Consider the following 19187-nt stretch of genomic DNA (forward strand, 5'->3'; position numbering starts at 1 on the left):
ACATACCGTTATTTTTACATGAGCAGGATGGTGACACAACATCCTATGCCCTTCTCATTTGTCTTTTAAGTTTACAGAGTGTTATGACTGTTTCATTTTTACATAGGAATATTATAGTGGTGAACTTGGAATGTTATTTTTTCCCCATGCTAGAAGCGAAACAAATTTCTTTCTAGAATTTATTGTGTTTGACCTTTTTAAGATTTCACTGTAAATCATTTGAGACTAATACGCTACTAGGCATGGGCCAATTATCGGTTTGACTGTTCACTGTGGTTTAAAAAATAAAATAAAATCAAGGTTTCAATAACCGCTAACACAGGCCGTCACCATTAATAGTTTCTTTTTTGAGGGGGCTTGTAAGCAGGACACAATGTGAATATCTGCTTGCAGAGTTCAGTTAACCCCTCGCTTCTTTGAAATGAGTTGCCTCCAATTAATTTTTTTTTCACATTCTTGGCGAGTAAATAGTAAGTGCAAGAGTACGCACAGAGGAGGAGAAGCTGGTGAGCAAGAGGAAGGAGACTGTGTGCAAACAAACATGCCTTTTTGCTTTGTTGATTCATGTGCATTGTCCTAAAAAATTGTCCCAGTGGGTACTGGTTGTTTTTATATACCCAAATATTTCAAAAAGGTCATTTTAGAGCTTTCATTTTAATACGCAATGTTTTTGCTCATGCACTGTAATATTGGCCCATGCCTACTGCTTATGCTATTATTATTATTTATTTATTTTTATTAAAATGTCTGTTTTTTAGCCAATACTTAGGCCATTAACTAGTTTGCTAAGTGGTGTGGTCAACTGGCACATGGGAGAACACGCAAACTCCATGCACGAAGGCTAGAGCCAGAATCGAACCCTGCAACTCTGCACCATGAGGCGACCATGCTAACCAATCTATACAATTATTTACTTTTAATTAGGACTTACGGCCGGGATAGGCTCCTGCACCCCCCGCGACCCTTTTGAGGAGAAAGCGGTTCAGAAAATGGATGGATAATTAGGACTTCAATACTGCATTAGAGGTTATGTACAATGTAATGGCGCGTTCTCACTGGCATCCAAATTTCTGTTATGTCGCTGTCACAAGGAATGAACTTGTCATAAAACCGTGCACTCCCTTTACTCAGGACTTGAAGTCAGATCATTTTAGTAACGAGAATAGCTTAAGCACCATTGTTTTTTGGATGAATCCACATCAACTTGGCCTTGACAAAAATAGTCTGTGGTGATTCCAGGGAGGGGCTTTTACTTGCTCTTTCGATAAGTGAACATTTTTTGTGACCTACAGAGCAGATGTTTTACCACCGCGTACACATCCTCAACTGGAAAGATTGAGTGGAGCAGTTTGACTGATCCTCTTTGACTCGTCTCAATCTGTCCAGTCTTTGTGGCCTGCCAAAAATCCCTGTGTTACGGGGAGACACAAAGTTGCAGCTAAGGCAACGATATGCAGAAAATGATTGAATAATTAGAGGGCCTGTGAACGAGTGGCTTTAGAATTCAGTAGCAGCTGCACAACAATTGGAGTCACTTGTGGAGGCTGACTCTAGTCGTACTAACTCCCATTGCATCAGAAATGTGGGTCAGCTAAAGTAGACCCCCTCTGGGCTTTGTAATCGGCTCGTATTTTTTGGTTGTTTTCTTTGTGAGCCATAGGAAAAACACACACTTGAGTCGAGGTTTCCAATTCACAATTCCAATCTGCACCACATGATTACTGTGTTCAATAAAATCAGATAACGACTTGTACAGACTTGTAGCATCTTTTAGCCATGTCACAGGGTCCAGCTGCTCAAAGACTCAGTTAAAAAGCATGAAAACCCTCATTCCAAGTATGACATCACATGCCGATTCCTCAGTGTTCCCCTTTGTGGAAAAATAGCCCCCTTTGAGCTTCTGCAGTTATTCTTGAAATTTGGCAAAAATATTCCGCGGGGCGGGGGGGGGGCTTTACCTCAGCATTTTCTGTTTCTCTGGTTAGGATTTAGCTCATAGTGTGGCTTTAGATGGAAAGAGTAAATGGGCCACATGTTGAAACAGCTGCACAAGTAGTGTATTTATTTATTTATTTGGCTTCTCAAAAGTGTCAATTTCGACCGCCTGTTCATGGAAAAATTCTCTATTGCCTCTGCGTGAGCGCCAAAAAAAATTAACCAAGACAAATAACCCAAGATAACCTCTTGACAATTATCTCATCTATGTGCTACATGCTTACGTTTAATGCTCACAAGAAAAAAAAGAAATTACAATACCTCAAAAATATTACAAGCAAGCATTATTTATGAGAAGTTTGGACTTTCAAAAATAATGTGCAATGAGAGTTGAATCTTGTTAATCCAAACATTTCATTTTGATCTTGATTAATTGTTAAATAATCTTTTCAATGTGTGTGGCTTTTGTAAAGATATTTCTTTTTGGAGAAATCACTTGACCTTGAAAAATACGACCTAAAATTAGCATTTACTAATAATCATGCAGAATGATTGATTTTTACAGTCTGTTTTATACATATTTTATTTTAATTAGAATTTCATTTTACCATGCATTTTGGGCTTTTTTTTTTTCAATTAAATGTCTGTTTTTTTCCCCTCAATCCTATGTCAAAAGTTAGATTATGTTTCAAAATGTAATTAAAAGTTTAGCTTGCTGTTTTTATGCGCACTGCCAAATCTGAATGGACGTTAAACAATATGCAATAGTATCCACTTAGCCTTTCTTTTATTAAAAATGAGTTTGTGCTTGTTTTTCCTGTGCTGCTATCATAATCTATCCAGCTTGATGTTGTCCACTTACACATTGTCAACGTGGCTGTCTTGTCTGTATGAATCACATGACCTCCAGATGTTTGCTATCTGTCTGCATGGAACTTTTTTTAACCTGGAACATCAATGACGCAAAATTACTTTCTGATTGTTTTTGCTTGTTATTGGTTGAAAAACCAATAATAATAATTAGTTGCAAAGTGTTGCCAAAGCATTGCTTTAACACCCTTTGTTCCCCCCCTCCCCCGCAGGGTGAACTGGAACGTCAGCTTTTACAAGCCAACCCCATCCTTGAATCCTTTGGGAATGCGAAAACGGTGAAAAACGACAACTCGTCACGTTTTGTAAGTGCAACTGTCATGCTTATCTTTTCAAAGTCAACTGTTGATGTCAACGGTTATGTCATCGCCTTGTTGGATCATAACACGGTTTGAGTGATTCGATGTGTAAGCATATTCATGAGATGAATTGATGTGTGTATCAGCTTGAGCGCTTCTGAAAGTTCTATTTTCTGTTGCAGGGGAAATTCATCCGCATCAACTTTGATGTTACAGGATATATTGTTGGGGCCAACATTGAAACATGTATCCCTTTTTTGTCATCATGCTTGTTCGGAGGAAATTAAATGTGAAGTGTCTAAAAAGAAAAAAAAATCCTTGACCTCTCGGTTGTCAGATTTATTGGAGAAATCCAGAGCGATCCGCCAAGCCAAAGATGAACGCACCTTCCATATTTTTTACCAACTGTTAGCTGGAGCGGGAGAACACCTCAAATGTGAGTATGCAACATGGATGCACCTTATACTCATCATTCAATGCAGACCATTGTGCTGGCTCTTTCCTAACGAATACATTCCTGAATCTTTAGAATTAATTGTATGCTTCCAACTTTTTGGGGGGAACAGTTTAGTGAAGGTACTTTTATTTTTAAGGCCCATGCTTGGATGGATTTGATGTGGAATGAAGTTGAGAGGCCAGTCATAACTTACGGCAGTTTTTGGCATCTCCCTTTGTGTCCATGCTTCTGAAGGTTTATGATTGTATTCTTGCGTCCATAGCCGACCTGCTTTTGGAGGGATTCAACAACTACCGATTCCTGTCTAATGGCAACATCCCAATCCCGGGCCAGCAGGATAAAGACAACTTCCATGAGACAATGGAGGCCATGCACATTATGAGCTTCTCCCATGAGGAGATTCTGGGTATGTTTCAATTGGTTAGACTTGACAGATGAAATATTGGGCAACGTAGCCTAGAGGTTATCACACCTGCCTTAACTGTGTTTTGTGTTGTTGTTGCTGTTGTTGTTTTTTTTTATGTCCCTTTCTCCTGGTTTCTCATTTTTCTAGCCATGTTGAAAGTGGTGTCCTCGGTTCTTCAGTTTGGGAACATTATCTTTAAGAAGGAAAGGAATACTGACCAGGCCTCCATGCCTGATAACACAGGTAAAAAAAAAAGAAATCAAATATCAATCATGCAACAATTAACAACACACTGGTTTCATATCTGCATTCATTCAACCTATATCACAATTAATGGACTTATTATGAACAGCAGTTTTACCGCTGCAATATTAATTAAGCCGCTCCAAGCGAAACTATTTTTTCTTAGGTTTGTTTTCCATCCCACCCGTCAACTACATGGAATGTTTTATTTTTCAAAACCGCGTCACGCATAATTTTAAACACAGCATTATATTATTCTTTGCTGTTATTTTCCCCTAACACTTGTCAAATGTTAGGCATTGAAATACAGTGCACATACAAATGAAAAAACGGCAGGGTATTGAAACACAAATGAGTTTAGAGTCTTCAGATTTTACCCTGAATCAAATGTGATGATTGTCAAGTCAATGAAATGAAATTATTTTAACGGTACACACAAACTGACACATGACCGACGTCTAACCTTGTCTGTACAAGTTGTTCTTTTCCTCTCCCCTCTCTTTTTTCACCTCCTTTACATTTTGATCTTCATGCATAGAGCAGTAGGACCTCGATTTATGCACTTTCTGTCCTTGAACCTTGTCAACCTACTATTTACACACATCATTCTCAAGATTTACACCTCAGAGGAAATGGGGCCGAGTTCTTCCACATGTGGCGGTGACTCGCCGTCCTTTCAAGAGGGAGTGAGGGAGACAGCGGGAGACTGAGCCACGACTCCCAATGATGCATCTTGGCAAAATATTCCCAAATGTGACTAGCGGGATCCGGGCCTGGAGAGTGTTATTTCTAGAGGATTGCTGTCTGATCTCGACGGCTTCTTGGCTCTTTCCATGAGTTCCAGACTGTTCCATTGTATTTTATATGAATGGGGAAATCTGTCATACAATTTCAGGAAAAACTTGGATGTAAATTCATAATAGATTATAGATTGAGGTCTTTGTTTCGATCCTTTTTGGAAGTGTTTATTTTACGTCACTGTCAAAAAGTACTGCAGAAGCGCCCTAACGTCTTGTTTTTTCCCCCTTCCTGTCCCTGATTCCATTTCCCAGCCGCTCAGAAGCTGTGTCACCTGTTGGGCATGAGTGTCATGGAGTTTACTCGAGCCATCCTCTCTCCAAGGATCAAAGTGGGAAGAGACTATGTCCAGAAAGCCCAAACCAAAGAGCAGGTACGTCTTTTGTAAACCTACTCTCATGCTGGTTTCTTTATTACAACACAACTAAAAATACACTTTTCCCACATCTTAGTTATATACTATACTCATATTGTCCATTATTTGGACACAAATGTAGTAAGTTGTTCTGTTAAAAAAAAGACATGGTGTTTTTCTTCAAATAGTGGCCAACCCAATAAAATATCAGTAGTGCTACACGAAATGGGAAAATTATTTATTCACAACAAATAATGTACCGTATCTTCATTCATCTGTCTCAGCCAGCGGCGTATAGTGGCAGGCATAACAATGGAATATTTTCCCACTAGATAGCAGAAGGTACATCATCTCTGTATCCACTTTTTGTAACATTTGTGTTTGTTTCTGCACAGTAAGATTTTTTTCCAATGTACAGTATGTGCCTTGGCTCATTAAGATTCGGGAAACACTGCTCAAATATGCACTATGCCTCAATCAGTCTTAATAAATAATTGACAAAGACGTAACTTCGGAGCCCATCTCAACTGGTACACTATTGCCAACCAAAACAGCAGCAACCACTGAGGGACATAAAGATCAATTGAAGAGCAGGACGATGTTGTAAACAAGTTCCCTGCGTGCTATGATCTCAAGTTATGTGACACTACTGTCTTGTGATCGCTCCACAATGTTATGTGCGTCCATGTTCATGTTTCAGGGTGCGATGCAATTTTTACATTACAAACTGCCTCAGTATTGGACTTCTCATGCCATTTCTCCATATCAGTCATTTTTTATTTTGTTATGAACTCCATTTTCACTTCACACAAGGTGTAATACAGATTTTGAAAATTGAATAAGTAATTACTGTACTGTCTCACCACTCTGTCCCTTGCACCAGGCTGACTTTGCTGTGGAGGCCCTGGCGAAAGCAACATACGAGCGTCTCTTCCGTTGGCTGGTCCATCGCATTAACAAAGCTCTGGACAGGACCAAAAGACAGGGGGCCTCCTTCATCGGCATCCTGGACATTGCTGGCTTTGAGATCTTCCAGGTTTGACTCCTTCCATTGTTGCATTATGTAAGTCTGTTTTATCCTGTTAGAGATCGAGGCAATACTAATGGTTTCTCCCCACTTTTTTAATAGCTCAATTCGTTCGAGCAGCTCTGCATCAACTATACAAATGAAAAGCTGCAGCAGCTCTTCAACCACACCATGTTCATCCTTGAGCAAGAGGAGTACCAGAGGGAGGGAATCGAGTGGAGCTTCATCGACTTTGGCCTGGACCTGCAGCCTTGCATCGACCTCATTGAGAGGCCGGTCCGTTTTGAAATGAATTTGTCATCTTACTTCTACAATGCTTGAGAGATTTTATTCCGAGCGCATGACGTTCTGTTGCTGTTCCATCAGGCAAACCCTCCAGGGGTGCTAGCTCTGCTGGATGAGGAATGCTGGTTCCCCAAGGCCACAGACAAGACCTTTGTGGACAAGCTGATCCAGGAACAGGGAACACACACCAAATTCCAGAAACCGCGCCAGCTCAAAGACAAAGCCGATTTCTGTATCATCCACTATGCTGGAAGGGTATGTTAAATACTGTAAAGTAATTATAGCTGTGTTTTTGGAACATTTCCATTTGTTTAGTAAATACTTGCTGAGGGCTACACTTCTTCTAGTGATACCGTGGAAAGACCTAAGTACTTAATTTCCTCCATAATCATCTTCAAGTGGAAAGATAGTACTGGTCAGAGCTGATCTGAAGCGAGCTTCTCCTGTGGTCGAAATTGGGGTGGAATTACTGCTCGTGGCATTATGCAACAGAACACAGCATCGATCACACAGAGCGAGACCCGCTGAGGAGGACATCTGCTTAGCATTACCGTGACTAGGTCTTACACAACTATCATAGAAAACCGCAAAGATTTGCAATTTTATGCGGTGGGTGGAAAGAATGCTGAAGCACACAGCCACATCGCCAAATGTTCAATATTAGGTATGCATGAAATAAATGATCTGGTGTGAATCGAAGCGGTCACAATGATCCATACACAATGGCCATCTGTAATCTTCCCTGGCGCTGTCAAAACTGTCTGCCTTTTTCTTACATAGGGACGCGTCTTATTCTGAAGATTGAATTACCTGAAGCAATGAAACAATGATTTTCGATGATTTGTCTTTATCTTTTATGTCACCTTTAGCAGAGACAGTATTGGTTTAGTTCTCCACTATTTGGGTTGAAATGTAGCTAAAATATCATTTCTTGTCATGGTTACTTGTCCTCTGTGACTGAGCATGCTTACCTGCCTCATCACTTCATGATACAAAACTGTATGACTGCAGCTTTCCCAAATTGTGTGGATTTATTTTTTTGTTCTTTTCATTTCAGATATGATTATGAAGATTATCAATAATAACAGATGCACCAATTACACACGTCTGCATTGCACACTTGTGCATGCTACTGAGAAACGCACTCTAGCTGTTAGATTTTAGGTATCAAGTGTGCTCGATTACAGTATAGATTGCCTGCTGTGGGTGCACTGGGTGGGTGCATTAAATCCACCATTTTAGGCATAGTGATGAATTCATTCAATTTATTAAAATAAAATATATATATATACTGTATATATCTCATTAACTTGTTCCATCCATCACTTTTTTTTTTGATAGCACATTTCCCCATGAGGGCCACAGGTAAACTGGAGCCCAGCTGACCTTGCACGATAGGTCATTTACCTTCACTTTCAGGACTTAACAGTACAGAATTATTTTTGAAATACTCCATCACAGATTTGACACAGCACTGTGGTGTCCTTCCTCAGGTGGACTACAAGGCCGATGAGTGGTTAATGAAGAACATGGACCCCCTCAATGACAACGTGGCCACGCTTCTGCATCAGTCCACCGACAAATTTGTGGCGGAGCTGTGGAAAGATGGTGAGTCATTTCAGGTTCGAATGTTCAAAACAGTAATTACATCTCAACAATTCACCTTTTGAGGGCCAGCTTCCTAACAGCTGGGTTTGCCTCGCCAAGCTGATTTCTACGACTTCTTTAACACCCCTCCTCCCCTCTCTGTCTCTGTCTGTGTTATAGAGATTCAGACCATTCAAAGGGCTTCATTCTATGACAATGTCACTAGTCTGGATGAGCCAGCAGGTGAATAGTAGTGTCATAGCAGACCTAGGCCAAAATAGTAGTTGCGTTATGAGACCAACATGCTCATGCGACCAAACAAAGCAGGTTAAAGCGACAGCCTGTCAGTACATTTTAGCCCAGATCTGATGGATCTATGTGTCATGCTTCAGACAGTGTTGTCATTTGCTTCCAGGCTGCATGGCTCCATGTCATGGCCAGTAGCATTAGCACCAAGCCCTGAGCTAGGCTAGACTATAGCTGTCTTTAGTTGTGCCAGTGTGCTTCATGTGCTTATATGGGCCTACTTGTGATTGTTATATTCTTCAACGAGCTTATCGGGTGTGGTGCAGTTGTTCGGAGTAATGTTGTATTCCTGCTCCGGTAATGTGATAACAATAAATGTGGTAAATCTACTGTAGGTCGCTACTTAACAACATCAATTTCCCCGCCTTTTCCCCAGTAACGGCCAAATGAAACCAGATGTCGTTTGTGGTGTTTGCGTTGGCCATGAGCTGAGCGTTGGCGGGTTCACGCAGCCTGCAGACATTGCTTTGCTGCAGTCTGCCACTCATGAAAGTTTTGTGACTTTGATTCACCCATTGTTCGGTCACAAATGAGTTGTATCACTTTGGAAAGCCTAATTACAATTTATCTGCTCTGCTATCTTTATCAACTATGGATAGACTAGACGGAGGAAATTTGTTTTGTGATTGAAAACAAAAAAACACCCCAAATCTCTCTAGTACTGGTGACCACAATTGTTAGGGTTTTTTTCTAAAGAATTGCTTTTGAGGCAGAGTGCTAATTCTGTAGTTCACGTTAACAAAAATACAATTGCATACCTCAGTTCAGGCTCCACATATGGTAGCCTCAATATGGTACATTTAGAATCTTTCAAGTTTGGACTCCATGCTGACAGTCAAGTGCACTTCACACGAGGTTGCATGACTCAAGATTTAGTCAGGGCGACACTAATGTGATTGAAACTCACGTCTGCGAGTCGCTGATAATGTTAATCAGTACAATACAATTTTATTCTATAAATGACGGGAGTAAGGAATGCTTTACAGTAACCTGTATGCACGGACAATTAACAACTAAGACACAAAATTTACATAGAACATGCACATTGGAACACGAGAGCGTTGACGTGGGCTGTGTGAGAGCTCGCTCCCTGACGCGTGATGGTAATTCCAGCTATAGTCAAAAGTTGACAAGTTGTTCAAAATCCTGCTCGAGCTTGACTTTTTCCCCTTGACTGGGTCTTACCTCACTTTGCAAAGCTGCATTTTCGGAAAAAGAAGACAATTGAAATCCACCGAGGGGACTGTACTATTTATTATTCAGCACACTCAGCTGTTTTGGTGCAAACAGCTCTGCCTCCCCCACAAGCCAAGAACACGTGATTAGCAACTGGTTGACTTAACTGTCTAAACGTCATTGTGGAGTACAAAAGTCGACTCGTCAACTCGTCTGCACAAGGGCTACATCAAATCTATTATGAAGATGATTATGATGAAATCTCTTTTGTGACCACAAAGAGCCCTTGTCCCATACTTTTAACATTTTAACGCATTCTAATTCTCAAATTCATTAAAGGGGAAAAAAAGTGATCAATGTCTTGTTGGCACAGTGTCCAATCAGATTTGCTTTGTCACCCCTTTTCTGTTTATAGCCTACTTGCATGGTATTCGGGCATTTCTTTCTGATCTCACATGTCCATGTTTTTAGCCCTGAATCAGTGTGTCTTTATTGAGACGCAATATAGGAGTCAATTTATTCTTGCAAGCTTACAAAAAGCTGTAAGTGAATGTGAAGAAATAGTTCACAAGTGAGAATTAGTGCAAGACTTTGTGTGCCAGCAGCTGTCTTCCGGTCATTTGTAGTGTTCCTGTCATCCGTCTGCATCGGGCCTTGTCGTAACTACATCACCACATCAGTCACCGTTGCTCCTTCCACTCGTGTCAAGTTACACGTTTCTAACCAGTTCTTCCCCCTCTTCGCCCACCAGTGGATCGTATAGTGGGGCTGGACCAGGTGGCAGGCATGAATGAGACGGCGTTCGGCGCCACCTACAAAACGAAGAAGGGCATGTTTAGGACGGTGGGTCAGCTCTACAAGGAGTCACTCACCAAGCTCATGGCCACGCTGAGGAACACCAACCCCAACTTTGTCCGCTGTATCATCCCCAACCACGAAAAACGAGTAAATACGTCCTTTAAACCTACATTATTTGTATTTAGGCAAGTCAACATGTGTTTTCTGTTTTTGTGGAACAGTTTGTTTGGCACAAATACAGTGACATAAACTGTTGGAGGTTGTGGTTGCCGTCCCGCTTGATTATTTTTCCTTTTCTAGGCAGGTAAGCTGGAGCCTCACCTGGTTCTGGACCAGTTGAGGTGTAATGGCGTTCTTGAGGGGATCCGTATCTGCAGGCAGGGCTTCCCCAACCGTATTGTCTTTCAGGAATTCAGACAGAGGTGACATGCAATCCTTTTTATTTGTTTGTTTTTTTGTGTGCATGCGTCTGGGTTATTACACTACACTGGAAAGTGTAAATTTGAGTTGACTTTTGTGTTCTCTCCCACTGACAGATATGAGATCCTCACTCCCAACGCTATCCCCAAGGGCTTCATGGATGGGAAACAAGCTTGTGAGAGAATGGTAACATAGTTCGCTGTTGTTGTAATGGTTACTTATTGGACTATGATGTCGCTGCAGCAATTTTCTGTGTTCTTTTTCCAGATCCAAGCCCTTGAGCTGGATCCCAATCTGTTTCGGATTGGCCAGAGTAAAATCTTCTTCAGAACTGGCGTACTGGCTCACTTGGAGGAGGAACGTGATCTAAAGATCACAGACATCATCATTTACTTCCAGTCTGTGTGCCGTGGCTACTTGGCACGCAAGTCAGTAACATAATCAACTCTTTATATGATAATTCCATTTATTTTTATTTCTCGGGGAACAAAAAAATCAAATTCCAGACTCTTATGTCCGTCGAACATATGATCACGTTAATTGTTAAATCTCATTACTTTTTGCTTCCATTTGATGTGGATGAAACTTAACCTCCTTAAGATCAAGTGTCATAGCTGCTCACTCATTGAATTTCCAGGTGACTAATCCTCAAAGTCTGTGCTCTCTGAGTGCTATCTAAGTGTTTTTTGAAAGATTGTCTTCAGCGGGTACCAGCATTCATGTCACTTATTTCTCCAACAGGGCCTTTGCTAAGAAACAGCAGCAGCTAAGCGCCCTGAAAGTTCTCCAGCGGAACTGTGCAGCTTACCTGAAGCTGCGACACTGGCAGTGGTGGAGACTGTTTACCAAGGCGGGGAAAACACACACCCGATTCTTCCAGCTACAGCACATAGTGGAACACTACGTTTTACACCCATTTCTTTTGTCCCATATCAGGTAAAGCCTCTTCTCCAGGTTACCAGGCAGGAGGAGGAGATGCAGGCCAAAGACGAGGAGCTAGTCAAGGTGAAGGAGAGACAGCTGATGGTGGAAAATGAGCTTGTGGATATGGAGAGGAAACACCAACAGGTTGACATGTTGTCTGCTTTGAACAAAACCCACATTTTTGCCTTTTTTTTTCAATAGCATTAAATTCAACAACTTTCCCCTGAGCAGCTCGTGGAGGAAAAGACAATTCTAGCAGAGCAGCTCCAAGCAGAAACAGAGCTGTTTGCAGAGGCTGAAGAGATGCGAGCTCGTCTGGCCTCCAGAAAGCAAGAGCTTGAGGAGATCCTCCATGACCTGGAATCTCGGGTAGAGGAGGAGGAGGAGAGGAACCAGAGTCTGCAGAACGAGAAGAAGAAGATGCAGTCGCACATTCAGGTTTTGATTTGTGTTTTTTTTTTGTGAGGGATAAGCCTTGATGCATTTGTAGCTGATCATCACGTTGTCTCCTGAGCAGGACCTCGAGGAGCAGCTCGATGAGGAGGAAGCCGCACGACAGAAGCTTCAGCTCGACAAAGTGACTGCTGAAGCAAAGATCAAGAAATTAGAAGAAGACATTGTGTTGCTGGAGGACCAGAACACCAAGTTCCACAAGGTGAGAGGGCCATTTTTAATGGGAAATTTGTTGCAGGGGGCTTTTTCATCTTAAATGAGTCAAAAGGCACAGTCTAATTAATGCTTTGTTTTTGTGCCTGACAGGAGAAGAAGCTACTGGAGGACCGGATCAACGAAGCAACCACCATGCTGACAGAGGAGGAGGAGAAAGCAAAGAACCTTGGAAAGCTCAAGAACAAGCAGGAGATGATGATGGTGGATCTGGAGGGTAAAAGAGGCCACTTGCGCACATGATCAGCGTTTTCTCACTTTGGGAAATGTCCAACATTTAGTCATCCTAAATTGTGATTTAAAAAAAAATATTTTTTTTGCAATAATGATTAGCAACGGGTTAGGTTAGGGGTTGGGATTATGCTTTAGGGGTTAAGGTTAGGGTTGGTTAGGTTACGTCTGTTTATTAATAAAGCACCAGTTCACAACATGTTATCTCAAACCACCTGTACACATTGCACAGGTAAAGAACCACAATCCTGAATCATTATAGATCCATAATTACTGTGTCTATATACGAAAACCAGCTGAACCCACATGAGCAAGCACTGGGAGACAAAGGAAAGGGGAAACTCCCTCAGAGGATGAATCCCAATAGAAACCAGACTCTGCCGGGCATTGGCAACTCCAGACCTTGTGGGCCATAATTCCACATCTTTTAGCATTTTCCCTCTTTCAACTCACCTGATTCAAATGATCAGGATCATGATCAGGCTTCTGGAGAGCTTGCTGTGATGAGCTGATCATTGGATTTAGGCAAGTTGGAAGAGGGAAACATCTAAAACATGCTGGATAGTGACCCTCGAAGACCCGAGTTGCGCATCGCTGCTCGATGCGGTGACCGTTTGTCTCAACCATGTGTTTTCAGCTGCAGAGACTAGAGTAGTAAATAAGGACAGAAAATCGATTAGTGGGGCTGAGCAGCTGGAGGAGGGACGAGAGAACAATGGGCACAACAACAGACAAATTACCAACAGTGGTAGTCCTATGCTGAGAGCTGTAACGACTATATAGATACGCTCCCAGCCCTACTGCCATTAAGGTGTCTTTTTGTCTTATCATGTTGCATTTACATTATTTTAAATGTGTAGAGCTAACTACATTCCATGTATCACATGATACATGTTTGTATTCCTGCAGAGCGTCTGAAGAAGGAAGAGAAAACGCGTCAAGAGCTGGAGAAGGCAAAACGCAAGCTGGATGCTGAGACGACAGACCTGCAAGACCAAATTGCTGAGCTCCAGGCGCAGATTGAGGAATTGAAGATCCAGTTGGCCAAGAAAGAAGAAGAGCTGCAGACATCCTTGGCCAGGTAAAATTGCATTTAAACTCACTGCCAACCCTCCCAGTCACAGTGCATATTTGGCATCTATAGCCGTCAATGGCAGTGAAATGAAGCACACCAGAGTTTTGTTTTGGTATGGTGCTTGGCTTAACATTGTGTTAGCTTTTTCCTTCTTAATCACCTCATAAGATTAGCAGCGCCTCTTTAAAACATTGCTGCATCCAACACGCATCTCTAGAAAAATATATAAAGTACAGTAATCCCTCGTTTATCGCGGTTAATGGGGACTAAAACCACCCGCGATAAATGAAAATCCTCGAAGTAACGATCAATTAACATATTTAAAAAATGCCCCAAGTGGGCCTTTGCGCTTCAAGCTCACTAACACACAGCACACACACACACACACACACACAGGCCAGCGACCCCGCAGTGTGCAGCAAACACGTTTATGATTGGTCAATTAAAGGATGATCAGACAATTAAAGATGGAAGAGACCTGCTTTTGTTCTTATAAGCCTCCTCTCTCTCACTCTTTCTCTCGCTCTCTCTCAGCCACACACACACACACACAGACACGCACATGCACACACTAGCAGGATCGTAACAACACTTAGAAACTGATTAAATATCAAAGAGTAACCCGAGGGATATATATATATTTTTTTAATGAATATGTTTGAAAAAATCCGTGATGCACCGAAGGCGTGATAACCGAACCGCGAAATAGCGAGGGATCACTGTATCTGTTTTTGTATGATTCCACAAATAGTGACATTTACAGCTGCAGAGAAAAAGAATCGTGTCGAACATGTGGCACCTCTTACTGTTTAGTGACTTTCCACTTTTCATGTTGTACCACCGCACATATCCTCTTCCCATGGTGTGTCGTCCGCCTCCATGGCAACCACACTGCAGAGTACTCAGCCCACAATCAAGGCCTCAAATAGACATGACAACAAAGACAGTGGTGAGATAAATGCTGAGTGTGTCAACTGAGCTCACGCTTTTCTTTATCAGCGAGCGCACACTGAGCGCGTGCGCATACAGACACACACACATATACTTAATGCAGTGGGAAATTGATGCTAATGGAGCTGCTTATTCGCTGACTGCACACCAATATATTGGTTCACAATATATTCTGATAAATAATTTAGTAAATAAAGAAAGGGAAATACGTGCATCTTGTTCGTAAGGGACCGTGAAGCACATCCAATTTCAGAAGAGCTTTTCTTAAGTCTTCATTTGGGTTGCTGGTGAGCTTGTGCCTATTCCAGTTGACTGTGTGAAAAGTGAGGTGCTCCTTGGACTGGTTGTCAGTCAATCTCAGCACACATATTCACAAACAAAGCATTCACATTCACATCTTTCATCTTACTTTCTTTCTTTTCTGATTGATATAAAAATGATTTACTAGATATAAACACATAACACGGGGTAGGACTAGATAAGTTTTTCACTTCTTCCTACTCCCTTGAACATAATAACTGTGTTGAATGATGACTGATTTCTCTTTCCTTTTTACTCTTTTATGTACTTTATTTTCTCTCAAACTATTACTGTATATGTATTATGTTCAATAACCAAACCAAACAACTCTAGACAATATTCAGTCTTGGATGAATGTGGCATGGGAATGTGCACGGGGGCCCCAGAGCACTTGGAGAAAACCCACTCGAGGTTTCTGCTAAGTTATTCCCTAACACGCAAACGACACCACGCCTTAACTCAACTTCAGAAATGTGAAGTAGACGTGCAAACTTTATTTCAACACCGCTTTGTTGTCATGTCTCCTCCTATTCACGTTACCAAAAAGTATCAGCATTTCAAGTTGGAAAATAACATCCGTCTTCCTTCGAGACATTAACAAGACAAAGTGAATGTCTGTCTGTCTGCAAGATTAAAAACATGTTGAAAACTATCGATACGATTAATTGTACATACATTCAATGTGCTCTTGTAACTTTTATCAGGACGGACGAAGAGACGGCACAGAAGAACAATGCCCTCAAGCAGATCCGCGAGTTGCAGGCCCAACTGGCTGAGCTCCAGGAGGACCTGGAATCTGAAAAGCTGTGCAGGAGTAAAGCTGAAAAACTGAAGAGGGACCTCAGCGAGGAGCTTGAGGCTCTGAAGACGGAGCTGGAGGACACGCTGGACACTACCGCCGCCCAGCAAGAACTCAGGTGATTAGTTAATGCTGCTTGAACCATACAGGAAGAAAGCAACAAAAATCCTGTTTATCATGATTACATTGATTTTGGTGTTTTTCCATTTTGACACAAGAACCAAGCGAGAGCAAGAAGTAGCTGAGCTGAAGAAAGCGATTGACGAGGAGAGCAAAAACCATGAGGCCCAGATCCAGGAAATGAGGCAGAGGCACGCCACAGCGCTGGAGGAACTCTCTGAACAACTGGATCAGGCTAAGAGAGTGAGTCTTCTCCTTCGGTGGTGCTCATGTCGAGACGTACGGTCAGTGAACAAGACCACGCTACTGCGATTCTCGTTCAAAACATCCCGTTTTGATGCAGTTTAAGTCCAACTTGGAAAAGAACAAGCAGTGCCTGGAAAATGACAACAAAGAGTTGGTCTGCGAGGTGAAGATTCTGCAGCAGACAAAAACAGAGTCTGAACACAAGAGGAAGAAGCTGGAGTCCTTGATGCAGGAGTTCTCAGCCAGAACCACTGAAATGGAGCGAGCCAAGGGGGAGATGGCCGACCGTTCCCACAAACTCCAGGTAGATTTCGCCAACAATATGGAGCGAGCTAGCTAGAAGGATAGCTAGCTAGATAGCTATCCATCTTTTTTTAATTTGTTTCATGTCCTCCTGTAGTTGGAGCTGGACAACGTGTCAACCTTGCTGGAGGAGGCGGAGAAGAAGAGCATCAAATTGACCAAGGATGCCGACAACTTGGGAAGCCAGCTGCAGGATGCGCATGTAGGAAATACCGCCACGTCAAACTGCACCGCGTCGGGCAGAATCCTCACGTCCCCAAAACCATCACGTTTCATGAAACAAAAACAAAAAAATAGTGTTTTTTGAGTCGTTAGCATTGCATCGTCAAAAAGAGCGAGTGATTTTCAACACTTGGCATGAGTCAAGAATTTGTAAAAATAACCGACCCACATCAGGGTTGTCCAAAAATAACGATTTGTGAAAAACTATGAAATTGACCAACTTTGGCAATTGGAAGTTTCACTGCTGATATGTCGACTGCAAATAGATGATCCTTCCATTTAGGAGTGTCAAAGACACAGCTAAATATTACATTTTTCAAGAAAACTACTCGTCATTGGTCAATTTAAAGGCACCAAACGTTGATTGCAGCAAAGTTACTAATTCTGGATGATCAAATTCACACAGACAAAGATGTTCACACTCAAACAAATGTTGCCAGTGGAGTCTACAAACGTTATCGTGACTGGCATCGAGCATGTTTTTGTGGCTGTGCGGTGCAGGAGTTACTGCAGGAGGAGACCCGCCAGAAGCTGAACCTGGGCAGTCGAGTGCGTCAGCTGGAGGAGGAGAAGAACACCTTGCTGGAGCAGCAGGAGGAGGAGGAGGAGGCTCGACGCAACTTGGAGAAACAGCTGCAGACGGCCCAAGCTCAGGTATGACGTGGATCTTATTTGCTAAGAAAACTTTCCGGCTCGCGATTATCGTGCATTCAGAATATTCCGCAATTCCAATAGCTGCTCGAGACCAAGAAGAAGCTGGAGGAGGATGTGGGAGCCATGGAATGCCTGGAAGAGGTGAAGCGAAAACTCCAGAAAGACGTGGAGCTGAGCAGCCAGCGTCTGGAGGAGAAAGCCATGACAATGGACAAGATGGAGAAGACCAAAAACCGACTGCAGCAGGAACTAGATGACCTGGCGGTGGACTTGGACCACCAGAGGCAGATCGTCTCCAACTTGGAAAAGAAGCAGAAGAAGTTTGACCAGGTTGCCATCATCACTTTTTAATTTCCGTGGAATAAACAATGCCGATTTGTCAACGTTTCTGAATGTGACGTGTTGACCATGTTTCACTTCATTGCAACAGATGCTGGCCGAGGAGAAAACCGTGTCGGCTAGGTACGCCGAGGAGCGTGACCGTGCGGAGGCCGAGGCCAGGGAGAAGGACACCAAGGCCTTGTCCATGGCCAGGGCTCTGGAGGAGGCGCTGGAGGCCAAGGAGGAGCTGGAGAGATTCAACAAGCAGCTCCGTGCAGAAATGGAGGACCTGATGAGCTCAAAGGATGACGTGGGAAAGAATGTAAGCGAATCCATCTCATGAATAGGATAGACTATCGAGTCTATCAATCTATGAAAGGAGCCAATTTCTTCTCTCCGCTGCTAATTCTAATAATGGGTTTCCATTTCTAAATAGATCTCCTCAAAAATGACACTTAATCCTTAAATCCTTTGGCTGTTGAATCAGCTGAATAGAAAATGAATAATGTTTCATATTGTTGAATAAAGATGAACACTTAAAAAATAGTGATGTTTTGTTTACAGAAAGTATTTCAAGATGGCGCCGGTGAGCGTGGCTGCCTTTACAGCAGCTCCTAGACTTTTTGTTCTTCTACTTTCTTCCTTTCATAACATTGCTGCTGTAGATTGGGAATTTTTCCATTGTGAGACAAATACAGGTTTTCTTATTCCTATTCTTAATATTGTGCTATAATATTGTGGTTGCATTTTCTGAAGAGACAACTTCATGAAAGTGGCTTAAATTGCCTCTGGCAGTTTTAGAAGCGCGTTTGCTTCACACCATGATGCTCTATCTTGTTCTGTTTATACTTACCACAGTAACAGGACACAAAAAATAATAACTATCATAGTACCTAATAAGTGTTGCTGTTTTTCCTCGCAGGTCCATGAGCTGGAGAAGTCCAAGCGTACGCTGGAGCAGCAGGTGGAGGAGATGCGGACTCAGCTGGAGGAGCTGGAGGATGAGCTGCAGGCCACCGAGGATGCCAAATTGCGGCTCGAGGTCAACATGCAGGCCATGAAGGCCCAGTTTGATCGAGACTTGCAGGCCAGAGACGAGCAGGGCGATGAGAAGAAGAGAGCACTGGTCAAACAGGTCGGTCTTTATGACTTTCACATTTGCCTCGAGAGAAAGATGTGTGTTTGAGCGAGACGCGTTGCGAGCAGGTGCGTGAAATGGAGGCCGAGTTGGAGGACGAGAGGAAGCAGAGGACGCTAGCTGTGGCCTCCAAAAAGAAGCTGGAGATGGACCTCAACGAGCTGGAGGGACAAATAGAAGCAGCCAACAAAGGCAGGGATGAGGCCATGAAGCAACTGAAGAAACTACAAGTACGCAAAAAGCCACGAGTCATCCTCCTCTTTTACTTTACCGTC

The 19187-nt window shown here is 42.5% G+C and overlaps 1 protein-coding gene across 5 annotated transcripts in view; it reads left to right on the forward strand.

The window, feature by feature from the left end:
• The window catches only part of myh10 (myosin, heavy chain 10, non-muscle), a 42123-nt gene that overhangs the window by 17561 nt on the left and 5375 nt on the right, over nucleotides 1–19187 (forward strand). For 3 of the 5 annotated variants that reach the window (XM_052084792.1, XM_052084794.1, XM_052084793.1), the window contains 30 exons: nucleotides 3018–3110; nucleotides 3287–3350; nucleotides 3442–3540; nucleotides 3824–3967; nucleotides 4115–4210; nucleotides 5263–5381; nucleotides 6247–6399; nucleotides 6493–6666; nucleotides 6757–6930; nucleotides 8169–8283; nucleotides 8443–8505; nucleotides 10496–10689; nucleotides 10843–10964; nucleotides 11079–11148; nucleotides 11230–11390; nucleotides 11704–11812; nucleotides 11899–12030; nucleotides 12118–12324; nucleotides 12404–12541; nucleotides 12646–12769; nucleotides 13693–13864; nucleotides 15814–16026; nucleotides 16127–16271; nucleotides 16372–16578; nucleotides 16675–16779; nucleotides 17301–17453; nucleotides 17535–17783; nucleotides 17884–18096; nucleotides 18697–18909; nucleotides 18981–19142. In XM_052084792.1, coding sequence (XP_051940752.1) covers nucleotides 3018–3110; nucleotides 3287–3350; nucleotides 3442–3540; nucleotides 3824–3967; nucleotides 4115–4210; nucleotides 5263–5381; nucleotides 6247–6399; nucleotides 6493–6666; nucleotides 6757–6930; nucleotides 8169–8283; nucleotides 8443–8505; nucleotides 10496–10689; nucleotides 10843–10964; nucleotides 11079–11148; nucleotides 11230–11390; nucleotides 11704–11812; nucleotides 11899–12030; nucleotides 12118–12324; nucleotides 12404–12541; nucleotides 12646–12769; nucleotides 13693–13864; nucleotides 15814–16026; nucleotides 16127–16271; nucleotides 16372–16578; nucleotides 16675–16779; nucleotides 17301–17453; nucleotides 17535–17783; nucleotides 17884–18096; nucleotides 18697–18909; nucleotides 18981–19142 — 4383 coding nt within the window. The remainder of the gene's footprint in view (nucleotides 1–3017; nucleotides 3111–3286; nucleotides 3351–3441; nucleotides 3541–3823; nucleotides 3968–4114; nucleotides 4211–5262; nucleotides 5382–6246; nucleotides 6400–6492; nucleotides 6667–6756; nucleotides 6931–8168; nucleotides 8284–8442; nucleotides 8506–10495; nucleotides 10690–10842; nucleotides 10965–11078; nucleotides 11149–11229; nucleotides 11391–11703; nucleotides 11813–11898; nucleotides 12031–12117; nucleotides 12325–12403; nucleotides 12542–12645; nucleotides 12770–13692; nucleotides 13865–15813; nucleotides 16027–16126; nucleotides 16272–16371; nucleotides 16579–16674; nucleotides 16780–17300; nucleotides 17454–17534; nucleotides 17784–17883; nucleotides 18097–18696; nucleotides 18910–18980; nucleotides 19143–19187) is intronic. The other 2 variants (XM_052084795.1, XM_052084797.1) reach the window with 1 other exon arrangement.

Source organism: Hippocampus zosterae, chromosome 13 (genome assembly GCF_025434085.1).
Source record: "Hippocampus zosterae strain Florida chromosome 13, ASM2543408v3, whole genome shotgun sequence".
NCBI classification, from domain to species: domain Eukaryota; kingdom Metazoa; phylum Chordata; class Actinopteri; order Syngnathiformes; family Syngnathidae; genus Hippocampus; species Hippocampus zosterae.